Genomic DNA, 15,000 nt, shown 5'->3' on the forward strand with positions numbered 1-15,000 from the left:
TTACGGGCAACTCTGGGGCTGGCAGATAAAGTTCAGCGAAATACCAGACGCTGGGGGCAAAGCTGCGCTCTCCGGTGGTATTTTCATTCAGAGGGGAGATATTCTACAAGGACCTCAAAAGAGGAGCGCGGTTCAAGAACTGCACAGCAGGAGGAGGGGGAAAAGAGAGAGGAGAAAAGAGTGAAAAAAGCTTTGACGGAGAAGTGGGTGGAAAGAATGAAGAAGAAGGGTGGTGGCATAGAATGGGAGGATGGAGAGGAAGGACGAAGAGGACGAAGGTAGAAGAAGGAGGGAGAGAATGGACGATGACAAAGCACAGAGAGTTAGAATGAAAAGATGAGAAGAGAAGAGGAAGGATGGGGATAGAAAGGAAGAACGAAGAGAGGGAAGGAGCAATTAAGGAATGAGATGAAGGATGGAGGAGGAGGGATGAAGATAACAGGGATAAATGGGGAAGATAGACTGAGGTATGAAGAGAAAGGATGGAGAGAAAGGCAGAGGAGGACGGATAAGAGATGAGGGACGAGAGGAAAGATGAAGGGAAGAGAGAATAGAGGGTAAGGAAGAAGGGGGACGACGGTAGTATGATGGAAGAAATAAAGGACCATGGTGCAGGGATGAAGACAGAGGGACAAGTGTGCAGGCATGGAGGGAGGAGGGTGCGGGGATGGAGTGACGAGTGGGCAAAGATAAGTGTTTAGAGACGGAGGGTGAGGGCGCAGAAATAAGCATGGATGGACAAGTAGGCAGAGATGGAGGGACACATGTGCAAGGATAAAGGGACGGATGAGCAGGGATGAGTGTTCAGGGATATAAGGATGAGGATGCAGGGATGGCAATCAAAGGACGAAGTGTGCAGGGATGAGTGTTTAGGGACGGAGGGACGAGTGTGCAGGGATAAGTAATAAGGGACCAAGGATGAGGATGCAGGGACGGCGATGGAGGGACAAGGTGTGCAGGGACGAGTGTTCAGGGATGGAGGGATGAGTGTGCAGGGACAGAAGGACGAGTGTGCAAGGATAAAGGGACGAATGTGCAGGGATGAGTAATAAGGGACCTAAGGATGAGGATGCAGGGACGGCAATGGAGGGACAAGGTGTGCAGGGATGAGTGTTTAAGGGCGGAATGACGAGTGTGCAAAAATGAGCATGAAGGAATGAGTGTGGGACTGAATTAGGGACGGCAGGACGAGGGATGAGGTCGCAGGGATGAGTACAGAGGGATGAGTGTGCAGGGACGGAGGTACGAGTGTGGAGGGATGAGGACAGAGGGATGAGTGTGCAGGAATACGTGTTCAGGAATGGAGGGAAAACTAAAGGAATTGGCTGTGTGACCGTCCACTGAGGTTGGCAGGTCTTGGTGAGTGCCAGGAATGGGCATCTGGGCACAATCCTGAGGGAGACTCAACCTTGGCACATAGCCGATACATAACACACACACACACACACACACACACACACACACACACTCAGACACATGCACACACACACCACTACAATACAAACTGGCAACAAAAATGACATTATATAAAAGAGTGTCTGGTCACTGCATGGTCACCCTGGAGTTTCACCTGCCAGGTTTCCTTAAGAATGCTCAGCAAACCGAAGAACACTGACTCTCCTATCCTGAAACAAGCCATTGCTCGTTCTTATAATCCACAACCCTTCACATCCAACACAAAGCAGCCTTCTTCAATAATTTCTCTTACTGACTGTTTGTAGAGTTTATAATACGGAGCTGATATTATTGCTCTATTTTGAGTCTATTTCAAGCTTTTAGAAGAAATTTTAAATAATAAATCTTCAGGTGTTTGAAGGGTTCCTTCAATGGAGGTCTCCTCCTAGCCTTTTCGTTTCTTCTGATGCTGTGAGACGCCGAAAGTGGCCAGATGGTGGGATTCTCACATGGGCATGCTACCAGCCCAGTAGCTAAGAGTGGGCAGCCGTCAGCAAACGTTAGCATCAACCAGCCATGGGTCCTTCAGCTGCTCTCCACATGGAGCAGGAGTGCCACTCTGAGTTGGAAAATCCACACACACAAACACACACCTTAAAAAAAATAATAACGGAGGTGTGCAAAAGCTGGCACCCAGTGTTGCGCAACAGCACAGCTACGTTCAGAACTTTGACCACACTGTTCATCTCAGTATCAGCTATACAGCACCTCAATCAGCTAGAACCTTAAGATCACTCACAGATGATTAACAGTGATTATGTGGAGGTTTGGGATGTAGGTTAGACAGTAAATAAACACCAGACTCACTTGGATCAGCCATAGTGAGATCTACCTGCTACCATGATGACATTTTAGGATTGTTGGAGACTTCTGTACTCTTTACTCTTCATGCGGATCCCCGCCAGCTTTAATGTTCCTGGGGTCCACACAGGAATCATGTATTGAGGTCTCCTATTGGGCTAAACCCTTATCCCAGACTCCTCTGCGTCTCCACCCTTCTTTCTGAAGGCCTCAGAGAGCTCTCTGGATCTGGCCATGATGGTGATCTTCTTCACCCCTCACTTCAACCATCAATCCAGAGCAGACCAGACTAAACGTCTGGAGACTCCAGACTCCTCCAGAATAATCCTCTCCAGCCATGATCTGATCATCTGCAGCTAAGGTTCTGCTCCTGACGTATATCAGAAGTAGTAATAATTGGGGGGGGGGGGCTTTTCTCTCGTTAGAAAACTGTATTTCTATTCATTCGATTTTATAATGAGTGGTTGTTGTGGCGCAACAGATAGCACCACTATCGGCCAGTGAGCTACCACACCATGTGGGAGACTGGGGTTTAAGTCCTGGTCTGTGTGACTATGCTGCGCTACACCAATAAGAGTCCTTGGGCAAGACTCCTAACACTGCATTGGCCCACCTCTGTATTATGAATAACCTTGTAAGTCACTCTGGATAAGAGCGCCAGCTAAATGATGTAAATATAAATATATATTAATTAAAATGAATGATTTAAAAGACAATTTTAGTTTTATTCGTTTAGTTATTTAAAGTATTTTCTCTACATGACTGTAGCTATGCTATATTAGCATATGTTGCTTTTAATTATATTAGTAATCAAATAATCCACAGATAAGTAATAATCTGTCATTTGTAGAGGGGATTAGAGGATTTAACAGAGCTGCTGTGGCCCACTGTGTTCTAAACCATGCACCTTTAGAGAGTACTTGGGTGAAGAGTCTCCATATTGACTTGTGTTTAGTAGAGTCTAAGATTAGAGGAGCTTTGAATTCTAGTCTATTAAACTAGCTGAGGTTCTTCTTCAGTAAACAGTGAAGCTCTGGAGAAGAGTGTCTGCTAAATGCCATAAATGTAAATGCAATGTAATTTATAGATTCCCACCTTTATTAGAAGACCACATATAGTGAGTGGAACTACAGCTCTGTTTATGTTGAGGCTGACCCCGTCAAGCTGAGGTCACTCTGCATCTGACTGGTTGATTTGCGCTAATGGCACATTTCCTTTTTATGGGCCCTTGTTAGGTATAAGGGTTCGTTTTTAATGATGGATATTTACTTAACAGTCAACTAAACCAGTCTACACCACTGTAAATTGGAAAGGGGCCGGCCTTCGAAGCCAGCTGAGATTGGAATTAGTTTAATGTCACTCCTTTTCTCTCTCTTTCTTTAATAGGCTGTATACTGTTAGACATTTGTTCTCCCTGCCGGTCTTTCATCCATATTCATGAACAAAACCAAGAGAAGCTTACAGTCCAGGCTGGTGAATATTTATGAAAATCCTCTCCACGCTGTATTATGAATTCCGTTTAATGTTAATCTGTGCCGTCGCGCCACTCTAGAAGAACTTCTCCCCTTTTCAAAAGGCACTCGAGGCAGGGAGCAGGAAGAACACCTGTCCCTCTCGGAGTGAAGCGAGGTGAGGCAGTGCTTGCTAATCAAAGCGCTCGCTCCTCTCCTTACTCACAGTGCTAATCTCCTCCCCCGACTCTTTAGGTTTAATGGTCGTTGCTAATTGTGGCCTCTTGTACCTCGCTCATGAGGTTTGGATGAGATGCTGAGGGCTGGTGTGGGTGGAATTTGTATGGAGGGAAGCCCAACCTATCACTCAGCAATAGATGTCCAAAAATATCCACTTCTAATTACAGAGTTCAGCTGCTTTAAGGTGCACCCACTGCTGACACAGGTGTTCAAACACACACACATACACACACACACACACACACACACACACACACACACACACACACACACACACACACAGCTTCTCAATAGAAAAGCATCGATGATAGAATGGGAAGCTCTGGAGGGGCCTCACTCCTCACTAAAGTCACTGTGCCCCAATGCTCAGCGTGGGCTAGAGGGGTATTAGCCCCCTAGCTTTGGGCGCCATCCAATACCATTAGTAGCTGAATGCAATCCAATTCTCACAGCAATTTTGCAAAATCTAGTACTTAGAACTTACTACTAATATCATTTCAGAAGACACTGTGGATAAGCAGGTACCTGCAAATGTTTTATAGAGGGAACCAATACTAGCAGGATCTCACCAATGGCAATAAAGCTACAGTATCTTAAACGAAAGGTACAGAAAAGGAACAGTTATATTGTTGTAGCGCCCCCTACTGGGTCTGGCAGGGACCCCTCTTCCAAATAATGCATTCAGATACTTTAAACTGCACTTGTTGTAAATTACACACCGATGTGTGAATGCACACATATATCGCTTGTGTAGTCCCTGTAGAGAAGAAGTACTGCCAATAGAATAGGACTCTCTGGAGCAGATCATCATCATGACCCTATTGGCTCCATGCTGCCTAATGCCAAGTGTGGGCTAGAGGGGTATAAAGCCCCCCAGCATTGAGGAGCTGTGGAGCAGTGGAAGAACTGTGTTCTCTGGAATGATGGTGGTGGTGGAGCTCCATCCAGTAGTTCTGAATGGGATGAGGTGAGGCGGTGATCCTCCTCACCTTACTGAACATCCTTAACATCCTGACCACACTAACGCTCTTGTTGCTTAATGCAATCAAATCCTCACAGCTAGGCTCCTCTAAAATCCAATAGAAAGCCTTCTTCCCTGTTTAATAATAATAATAATAATAATTATTATTATTATTATTATAATCCATAGCACCATTTTAGCTGAGTGTATCATCACACCCCTACTCATGCAACAGGGTGTGTTATCCTGAGCTCAACTGCACGATGCACACTGCTGACTGCTGGCTTTCTCGTCTGTGTGCGGGCTGTAGCGGTGACGGCCTCCCGCTGAGAGCAGCCATGCTGAGCCCCTGACAGGGGGGAACGTCAAACTGGGTAAGCAAGCAGAATGAAGTGATAAGATGGTCCTTTTTAACCAAAGAATTGTCAGCAGCTTGTCAGCCACAGGGTGAAGGCAAGGTAAGGTAAGGCGAGGCGAGGCACATTACTGTATTACCGCTAAATAAAGAAGAAGACACCCAGTTTACCGGCAACCCCGAGGCAAGATAAACTAACGCTGCAGAAAAGAACTGGATATCTTCTAAAGACCTGACAATATCTGTTGACAAAAATCCACAACGTGTCCCGAGTCTTCAATTACTGCGAGGAAGAGGACACTGATTATGACTACGGCGGCTGAACTGGTCTCAGTTTTCTGGGCTAAGTAGCACACCTTTAATGACAGTTTTGGCTCACAGACAGTTCTCTTTAGTCAGCGTCTGTGACAAGGCATGCATTAACTCCAATGTCAGCAAAGGTCAGCTGCCCTGCAGGAGCTCAGCCCAGCCCACATCAGTCCACCCTGCCCGCTAAGTGGCCCAACACCAGCGGGCTGCAGGCTCCACCGAGACGGCCAGACACTTCTCCACAAGATATGAGCTAATCCTATTACAGAGTGAGTGTCCTAACACAACAGAGCAAACAACATACACTACATGTCCAAATGTTTGTGGACACCCCTTCTAATTAATGCTTCAGCTACTTGAAGTTGCACCCATTGCTGACACAGATGTGCAAAAACCTTTGGGGGCATGAGTTGGGGAGTCCAATATTCTGACTTCACTAACGCTCTTGTCGCTCAATGCAATCAAATCCTCACAGCAATTCTCCTCCAAAATCTAACAGAAAGTCTTCTTCTCTGGACAGTAGAGACAGTTCCTCCAACAGAAGCAGGATCAACTCTTTTTAACAGCCTTGATTTCAGAAGAAAAGCTGATTAAGCAGGTGTCCCAATACTTCTGTCTGAGCAGTGTATGAAGGGTTTAGTTCTGAATTGCATGAAATGCCATTTTATTCTATTTTGTTTTCTAGTGATATGAACTGTTGGGAGGAGAATACAAAAGGTACTAAACTCTTAACAGGGTGGTACCACTCAGGTCAGTGTGCTTATGCCCTCAAGGACACGTCTTAATTGTACATAATTGTACCTTATTCCTTTAAAATTGTCCTCTTTATTTTGTTGCTATAACTCCATATACTCGTGACAGTCTTGACTCTGGGCCTTCATTTAATTTTACTGTTTAAAACAGTTTGGTTATAAAAAGGTACAAAAAAATAGGTAAACAATAATAATAATTAATAATATTAATAATTAATTTCTAGTATTCAATAGAAACGAATATTGTTTACCTATTGTTTACCTAGAAGGTGCCCAACTGGACCCTAAGGACTATTTTGGACCTTTCAGGACACATGCATTTGTACTTTGGGGACCAAATATGTAATTTAATGCTGAATGTCTCATTATCCTCCATCATTAGAGACAGAAAAGGTGTTTTTGTTATTTCAAACTGAGCTTTTATTGTAATTTGTGTGTAATACTATAATGCGTCTACTCTACAGCACTGTACAGGAGGAGAGGATAAGGTTGTGAATTATCTCTAGGGTGGCACCCCTCAGGTCAGCAGGACACGTCTTAATTGCACATAATTGTACCTTAGTCAACTGTAATTGTTCTTTCTTTAAGCTGTCTGCTTTATTGTGTTGCTACAACTCCACATACTCTTGTCTTGACTCTGGGCTTTTTTTATTTTACTATTTTAGCTACTGCTACAAAAGCCACAAAAAGGACCTCTCTCACTGGAAAATGTAGTAGAATGTAGTTTACCTACAAGGTGCCCAACTGGACCCTGGACTATTTTGTACTTTGGTGAACACAAATGTACTTATACTCAGCACCTTATTCCCAACTGTGATTAATTTAATGCTTTTAATAACTGCATTTGTCATTATCCTTCATTATTAAAGATGTATGTGTAATACTATAATGCATTTTGGAATGAAACATCTAGTCTGTATCACTGGAGTAGAAGAAGGTTCTGAACTATCACCAGGGTGGTACCTCTTTAGGTCTGTAGTATAGTATCCTCAAGGAGATTTCAGGGAGCTCCCGTGTCGGTGTTACCTTCTGGCTCTCTCCTTTTAATTAGGCTGTTATAGTCAGACCTGCCGGAGTCGTCAGACACACTCTGATACTGCTCAACATTCTCTGCTCTCTATAAAATCCTCTCAGAACTAACTCTGTCTCTTTACCTTCTAAAGGAAATGGTCGCCTAGCCCGACCTGCTGGAAGGTCGGACTTAATATCACCACTATTAACTATCTACGCCATGATTATTATATTATGACTATGATCAGAGCAGTTCAACAGTATAGATGGTTTGGTAAGTGGTCTTGGTTCCTCCTAAGGTTTCTTCCTCCAGCTCTGAGGGAGTTTTTCCTTGACACTGTCGCTGTTGGCTGCTCACTGTTGGTCTTTGATCCTTCATGTCTTACGTTATTTCTTTTACTAATTATGTAAAGCTGCTTTGTGATGACAACAGTTGTAAAAAGCTACACAAATAAATTCATTGATCACTACAACTCCATATACCCTGTCCTAATTTCAGCCTTTTCCTTTTATTGTACAATTTAAAAACAGCTTGGTTATGAATAAGGCACAAATAAGCACCTTTCTCACTGGAAAGTGACGGCAGTTCACCTACGAGAAACATTTTTTACTTTGGAATGTATCTGTACAGTCTTATGTTCGGGATAGTGAGTAATGTAATGCTTACTTTGCCATTATCCTCCATTACTAGAGAAAGTAAAAGTGTTTTTACTGTTAAATGAGGTTTTCATTACAATTTATATGTAATAAAAAAGGTAAACCTTTTCATATCTAATCTGAATCAGTGTACTGAAGTGCTAGGTGATATATCATCTATTCTAGTATACTTGTATTGGTGTCACACAAAATAGGTTTGTTTTTAGTGTTATCAATATTAATATACCTAACTGTAATGTGTGGTGTTTGGCCGAGGGTTCAGACTGTCAGAATAAATGTGAGAATTAATAAAGACTACATATTTTACATTTATTCTATTTATTGTTATTATAGTAATTATTGTATTGTATTACTGTGCTGCTACTGGCTGCTAAATTTCCTTCGGGATCAATAAAGTGTCGTTTACAACACAACAACAAGGTTCACCAAGCTTTTTTTTTTTTTTTTTTTTTAACGGAAGCCGAACTCAATAGAAATTAAATCGGGACTGTAAGACAATCTGTTAGCACCGAGAAGGGGTACTCTGGAGACATGGGTTTCTCATTAATCCACCCGTATTAATGTTGTACATTTGGACAGACTGTGATGCTAAATTTGTACAACAGACACTGAAATACCAAGAGCTCGTTTTAAAGGCGTAGACCTCTGTAGGCTCCGTAAAGTCAAACGTTCCCTGCAGCAGCCCAAGGGTCAGGCCATACAGTAAGTGGCCGCTGAGAACACTCATGATTTATTCATGTGGGACCCGAGGTCCAAAGACTGCCACGATCATGGAAACATTTGATGTGCTCATTAGATCTCAAAAAAGGTCACTTTATTCGGCTCTAACTGCAGCGCTCTAATTTCCCTTCTGATGGGAAGCCGTAACCTTTCCAGGCAGCGGGCGTGGACAGCGGACCCTGCTGTGAGGGAGGGCTGGGGCCGCTGAAGAAGGGTGTTCTGGGACCAGCGGGGCTTAAACACCTGCAGGACATGTGCGACTCACCCTCTCTAACCAGTCTTGGTGCGAAAGCGTTTGAGAGTGGGGAGTCGAAGAGAAGACGGCGGGGTCTCAACCAATGGCTGTGAGCGACAGGATAGAAAGCGGAGAGGATTTACGGGGTTAAAGGATGGAGACGTTCTTAACCACAGGGTTTTAGCCCTAATTAAGATTCACACAATGCCTAGTGATTATCTCACTGACAGGGGCGCAATTACGATAATGTTATTCATCTATTATTGGCGTTCATTCGGTGGGCACGGATCACGCGGAGCCTCTCTGGAGTTCTCCGGCGACGTTCTAAGCGGCGTCTGCAGAAGCAAAGGCGTTCAGTCACCGAACAGCAGTAATGATTTCTCTGTTCACTTTTATTATTTACTGGCAGCAACAGAAAACCATAGTCTCTCACAAAATCTTCAAAATAAAAAAATATATACTGTATCATTTATATTGTTTTGTTTCCTGAAAAGAAAACAAAAACAAAGAAAAACAGCTGAACAGTTAAATCAACATCAGCGATCTAGTTCCACTTACACTACGCAATGTGCCATCACTGGATAGAGTCGTACAGTTTCAGCAGGGAACGTACACCAGCTGTACAGGAATACAAATACAGCTACACACATATACTCCAAAGTATCAGGCATCAGATCCGTTCGGACATTACAAAATAAATAAATAAATAGATCATCTATAGGTCATTAGATCATTGTTTAAAGTATCCTAATTCCAAAAGCAACGGACGCTCTCACGAATGCAGTCCAAGGCAGAAGTTAAGGTTCATTTTTCTCTTTTTTGTTCTGTTTTTCTGAAGATTTTTCTCTAACGCACGTCTACGTTACTAGACTGTAGCTGTATTACTGTGAGGTGAAGAGCAGTGTCCAAGTCCAGCGTTCTTATTTTACAGGGTTCAGACATCCACCAGCCAATAAAGGACTACACCTAAGAGTGGAAACTGGATTCTCACACCACTCAAATAAACACAAATAAACATAACCCCTCTTAGACCACATTTCATAAAGAAGCTCTCTGATATTTTAAAAGTAAAGGGGTGAAAAGTTTTTAGTTATGATTTTAGTGTCCACTTTTTTAAACCTATAAAAGGTTCTTTAGTCACACATCTCTCTTTATGGAACCAAAAACAGGTCTTCTATGGCATCGTTTGTACCTCCCCTTTGTATCACCTTTATTTTTAGGAGTATAGGTCATCAGAAGCAGCTGATCGTCAACTGAACCTCAGGTAGGAGATCTGTCACTTAAAATATTAGACAGAACATTTTGTTGCTGTCCAGTGAAAAACATGCATCTTCATTTTTGTCCGTTTCCAGTTTCCTCCTCCAACAATTCTGGATGAACAGACCAATAAATAAAAATGCTCTAAATGACTTGGAATAAAATAATATTTCAATTCAGAGTTCAGATCAGCTTTGCCTTCTCCTGTAAAGTAACCATTTTTCATATACATGGTTTTCATTGGACACCAACGATTTACACTCATCTAAAGGCTGGTTCAAACCTACTGTGGACGCAGAGGCACCATTACGTCAAAGTGGCATAACCGCAGGTGAAACGGCAGGGCACGAAGGCTGCAAGCGAGGGGGCATGCCATTAAAAAGCTGAAACCACGTGGCCAGTCCGTGCGGTGACGCAAACGCACCTCGATTGTTCGTTGGCTAAATTCCTGATGCTGCTTGTGTGCGTCCTACATGCCACCACCTCCACCTGTCAGCCAACTTCAACAAAATCTGAACCACCACCAGCTCCATGGAGTCTGACCAACAGTGTGTGTTTACAAGGGGGTCAGCTTTTTTAATAACATGATTAAATACGGAGATAAGAGTCATAACAAAAAGTGAATGACAGATGGATTTGAGGGACCTTGAAGGGATTTGAAGGGAACTTCTGGTAACTTCATCTGCACCCAGTTACATATGCAATCTCATTCCTTGCCCTCGTTTGGACAGTGTGGGCAAGAGCAGCCTCCAGCTTTGGGCTTGGACGGCTCTGGTGGTCAAAGTCTGTGGTCGCCAGGCTCGGTGGCACAAGAAGTATGAGCACTGAGCAATGCAGAAAGTGGAATGCTGTGCCGTGTCCACACTAGATAAGAATCGGCCTTAACTGTATGGGTGTCTCATATCAGAATAGAAAATAGAGACTGGTGAAACGGCTAAACCAACATGAAAACCTTTTAGAAGAGCAGAAACGTCTCTTGCAGATTATACATCAGACAGCCAAACAGTAAGTCAGCAAAGAGTATGAATATTATATGATATATAAAATGAATCTGACTTCTGTGATGAAGGCTGATGTGTGAGTCACCTCAGTAAAACTGGATTAAACTGTAAAAATACAGTAATAACCAAAAAACAAGTAAAAGTAAAATAACTAAAAAAATATCACACAAGTTCTTTTACAGACATCATAGGCACCGACTGAGATAAACTCATACTAAAGATTACAGGTACAAACATAATGACCCCTGCTTGCATACCAGGAAACGAAGCGAACTTCAGGTGAACTTTATGCTGAATAAACAAAACAAAAATAAAATAGGTTGGGTTTGCTGTATTGTGTGTATGTGTGTTTTTATAGGATCACAGAATCACTGCAGGCAAACAGGTCTAATTACATACAGCAAAGGTAAACACCACTGGGAACACAATTCACAACTACGACAGGCATTGTTAATATTGTGCGTATGCAATATTTCAGCATTTCTATTATCAAAAAAAAAAAGATCAAATCTGGAATGCATATTAATAAATGTCTTGGATCAACTGCTTTCGCCCTTTTCTACAACATTCAACGTTCAATTCTCACACCCTGCGATAGCCTATTCGCTGTAGCAGCATTTGAGCCCATCTAAATTCCACACGCAACGTGCTACGCTAAGAACATCAGCAAGGGTCATCACAAGGAAAGCTTGCGATTGTGCCACGTGGCTCAACTCCGTATCCTTTTCTCTGCCGAAGACCTTTGTTCTGGAATGACAAAATAAGAAACGAACAATGTCCGTAAGCCACGTCTTCTTTGTATAGCAGCCATTTTGGTACAGGATGTAACTGAATGTAAAAAATATACTCATCAAAATCTAAAAACATCAAATCTACAAGGTATAAACAATGAGCATGTGCCGACCCAGAAGGTGCAATCTGCATCCGGAGAGAGACATCAATAACAAGAGTGTCAACCTGGCCCTGACTCTTTTTTTTTGGGTGGGGGGTGTTGACCTCGGCTTTGACATTTCCATATTTTTGCTTGCAGACGTTCTAAAAACTGGCCATGCCCATGAGTCGTTTGGTGGTATTTACAGAGGCGAGGCATGTGCCGTTTTACTATTTACAGGGAATGTAGTCAACTTACGTCAGAGGCCATCGTCCACCAGCTTGTATGCAAAGGGAGAGCTTAGATACAATTTGGCGTGATGCAGCAAGGTGACCCTTTTAAAGTACAATCGTAAATCACTGCCGACATCAACCTCAATCTCAATTACTTGCAACCGATTCCGCTCTCCTTCTGAGAGAGATAGTTCCCTCGCTATAAATGTTTAGCAGCTTAAGATCGACCCCAACAACTGTCTTCAGATTGAACACGAGTTGGCTCTCTTCCTAGGCTTTGGCTCTCTGAAGTCCTTGTCATCATGAGCACAAGGGCTGAAAGAGCAGGAGGAACAGAGCGTCTGTGAGAGCCTACGCATGCCTAGCCGGAACACGCTGTTGGACAGGCTGTAGATGACGCAGTTGCAGAAGCTATTGCTGATCGCTAACCAGGTGGTGACGAAGGACAGTGCGGGGCTGTCCAGAACGTGGGAGCTCTCCAGAAGAAAGTAGATGATGTAGGGGAGCCAGAGCATGTAGAAGACGCTGGTGATGCGGAAGAGCACCATGGCGTAGCGCCTGTCCGGCCCGTGGCCCGCTTGGTGCCCTCCTTCACCGGCCTCCATCTCTTGGCTGGGAAAGCGAGCTCTCCGCTCACTGATCTCCCGATTATGCTGCTGACAGATGCGGAAGATGTGAAAGTAGGTGAAGCAGACCACAAGGGCTGCTGGAGCGTACAGGAGGCACACCACAAAACCGGTAAAGAGGGCCGAGGTTGGCCAGGAATTGGCGCACCATTCGAAGATGTCCCCGTGGTACCCTGGCTTGCCCCAGCCAAAGAAGGATGGGAGGAACACGATGCAAGAGTAGATCCAAATCAGGATGATGCAGCAGCGCAAGCGGCAGGGTGTCACCAGCTGGTTGTAGGACAGGGGCTTGGTTATGGCCAGATAGCGATCCACGCTTATGCAGGCCAGACAAGCCATCGAGACACTCTTGAGCACAGAGATGACATAGCTGAACACCTGGCAGGTGAGGGGCTCTTGGACACCTGCTGGGTAGTGGAGCAGGGAGAGAGTGGGCACCAGGCAGCTTAGTCCTACCAGCAGGTCAGCGTAGGCCATGGTCTGGATGAAGTAGCTGGTGGTGTAGTGGTGCAGCAAAGGGGCACAATGGAACACGAAGATGACTGTCAAATTCCCAGCAATGATGAGCACCGTCAACAGCACAATCACAGCGGTCTCTAAGACACAAGCCTCAATTCCCTGGTTCTGCGCCCAGCCCAGAGGACAAGAGTGGTTCAGAGACACACTGAAGGAATTGCCAAAACTGCTGTTTCCAGTTAGCACTGGTTCGATCAGCCCTGATTGGTTCATTGTCCTGGGCCCGTCCAGCTAAGGTAGGGTTCTCGGTAAGGATGGCCTGTAACCCAGGAAGTCCCGTCTGCTCCTTAAGAGTAATCTCCTTCAGCAAACGCAGCTCTGCCTGCTTTCAGTTTACATCTCACCTCCGCTTCTCACACAGCTTGATCTCCGCCAGCAAAGACAAAAATCAATAATGTCGGTAAGAGAAAAGGAAAAAAAAAAGACAGCCCACTTCTCTTTCCATATCAGTCATGCTTTAGAAAGGTCCAGTAATTGCCTGACAGAGGTTCCTTTGTGAACAAAAGACTACTGGATCTGGAAATAGCGAGCATCATGAAAGAGCAGCATGTCAATGTTGACAGCCGGTCGGTTGGCACCGTTTACCAGAGCTCTGAGAGCTCCCCTTGGCAGCAAGCTGCAACATCAGCGTCTACGGATTTCCTCGACTGTCCTCACAAGGGCAAAATGCAAAGGATTTGAGAACAGGTCATGACGAGAAGAGACACTGCGATTTTCATATGCACTTCTGTCCAGTCAGCATCCGATAACACCACAGGACACCGTTTTCTCTGTGCCGACTGAATAATTTGAAAGATTATCAGGAGAAACTAAAAACTTGTTAATTCTGTGCATCCACAGGGCATAACATCCCAGACATTCAGAGCAGCTGTGAAAGTTTCACTGGTTTTAGCACATTCCTGGTTTGGACATAAACACATGCGCTGGGTTTCTAAATGTGGCTTTTGGAGCGTGGACCTCACAGCCGCTGTCTGGACCCCCCCGTTGGATTTCTATTGTCCAAAATCCAAACACAGACACGCTGTAGATAAACACAGGGCACGCTGTGGGAGTTTGTGTCAGAGCTCCTGTTCCTGCAGACTGGTCTGGGACAGTCATCTGGGAAGGGCAAAACAAAACGGAAATAATCAAAATCTGAGGACCTTGTCATATGCGTACACCTTCGGTCCAGTCCACGTACTCCGGATCGGGTCACTTTTCATCAGCATGACTTTCATTATAACAACGAGAGAGGGAGAACATCAGGTCATGTTTGAAAGGAGGACAGTGTTTCTGAAGAGCACTACCTCCTCAGGTATCCTGAACAAGGGGCAAGTCCTCATACGTGCATCCGTCCGTCCCTCTTTCCGAACAAACTTGTATGCAGGTTCTCGGCCAGGTGTTTCTTCCTCAAAAAGTCACGTCAAACTTGGGATATCCTCTTATCGGTAGCTGTCAGTGCAGATATGCTCAGGTGTCAGTGTTGCTGAAGTCCATGCAGCAGTCTCTCTCCGATTTCCTTCCTTTTGTTCGGTCAAAAGGTCTCCTCTGCTAAGCAGCGCACAGCGGC

At 44.3% G+C, this 15,000-nt stretch overlaps 2 protein-coding genes across 5 annotated transcripts in view; both read right to left on the reverse strand.

Moving 5' to 3' along the window:
- rabgap1l (RAB GTPase activating protein 1-like) overlaps positions 1 to 15,000 on the reverse strand; it is a 140,947-nt gene that overhangs the window by 74,991 nt on the left and 50,956 nt on the right. The window lies entirely within an intron of this gene.
- Positions 9,337 to 15,000, reverse strand: part of gpr52 (G protein-coupled receptor 52) — a 6,223-nt gene continuing 559 nt past the window's right edge. The window contains exon 1 of the mRNA XM_072660930.1: positions 9,337 to 15,000. This exon is cut by the window's right edge and continues 559 nt beyond it. Coding sequence (XP_072517031.1) covers positions 12,552 to 13,664 — 1,113 coding nt within the window. The 5' untranslated portion in view covers positions 13,665 to 15,000 and the 3' untranslated portion in view covers positions 9,337 to 12,551.

Source organism: Salminus brasiliensis, chromosome 17, assembly GCF_030463535.1.
Source record: "Salminus brasiliensis chromosome 17, fSalBra1.hap2, whole genome shotgun sequence".
Classification (NCBI taxonomy): Eukaryota; Metazoa; Chordata; class Actinopteri; order Characiformes; family Bryconidae; genus Salminus; species Salminus brasiliensis.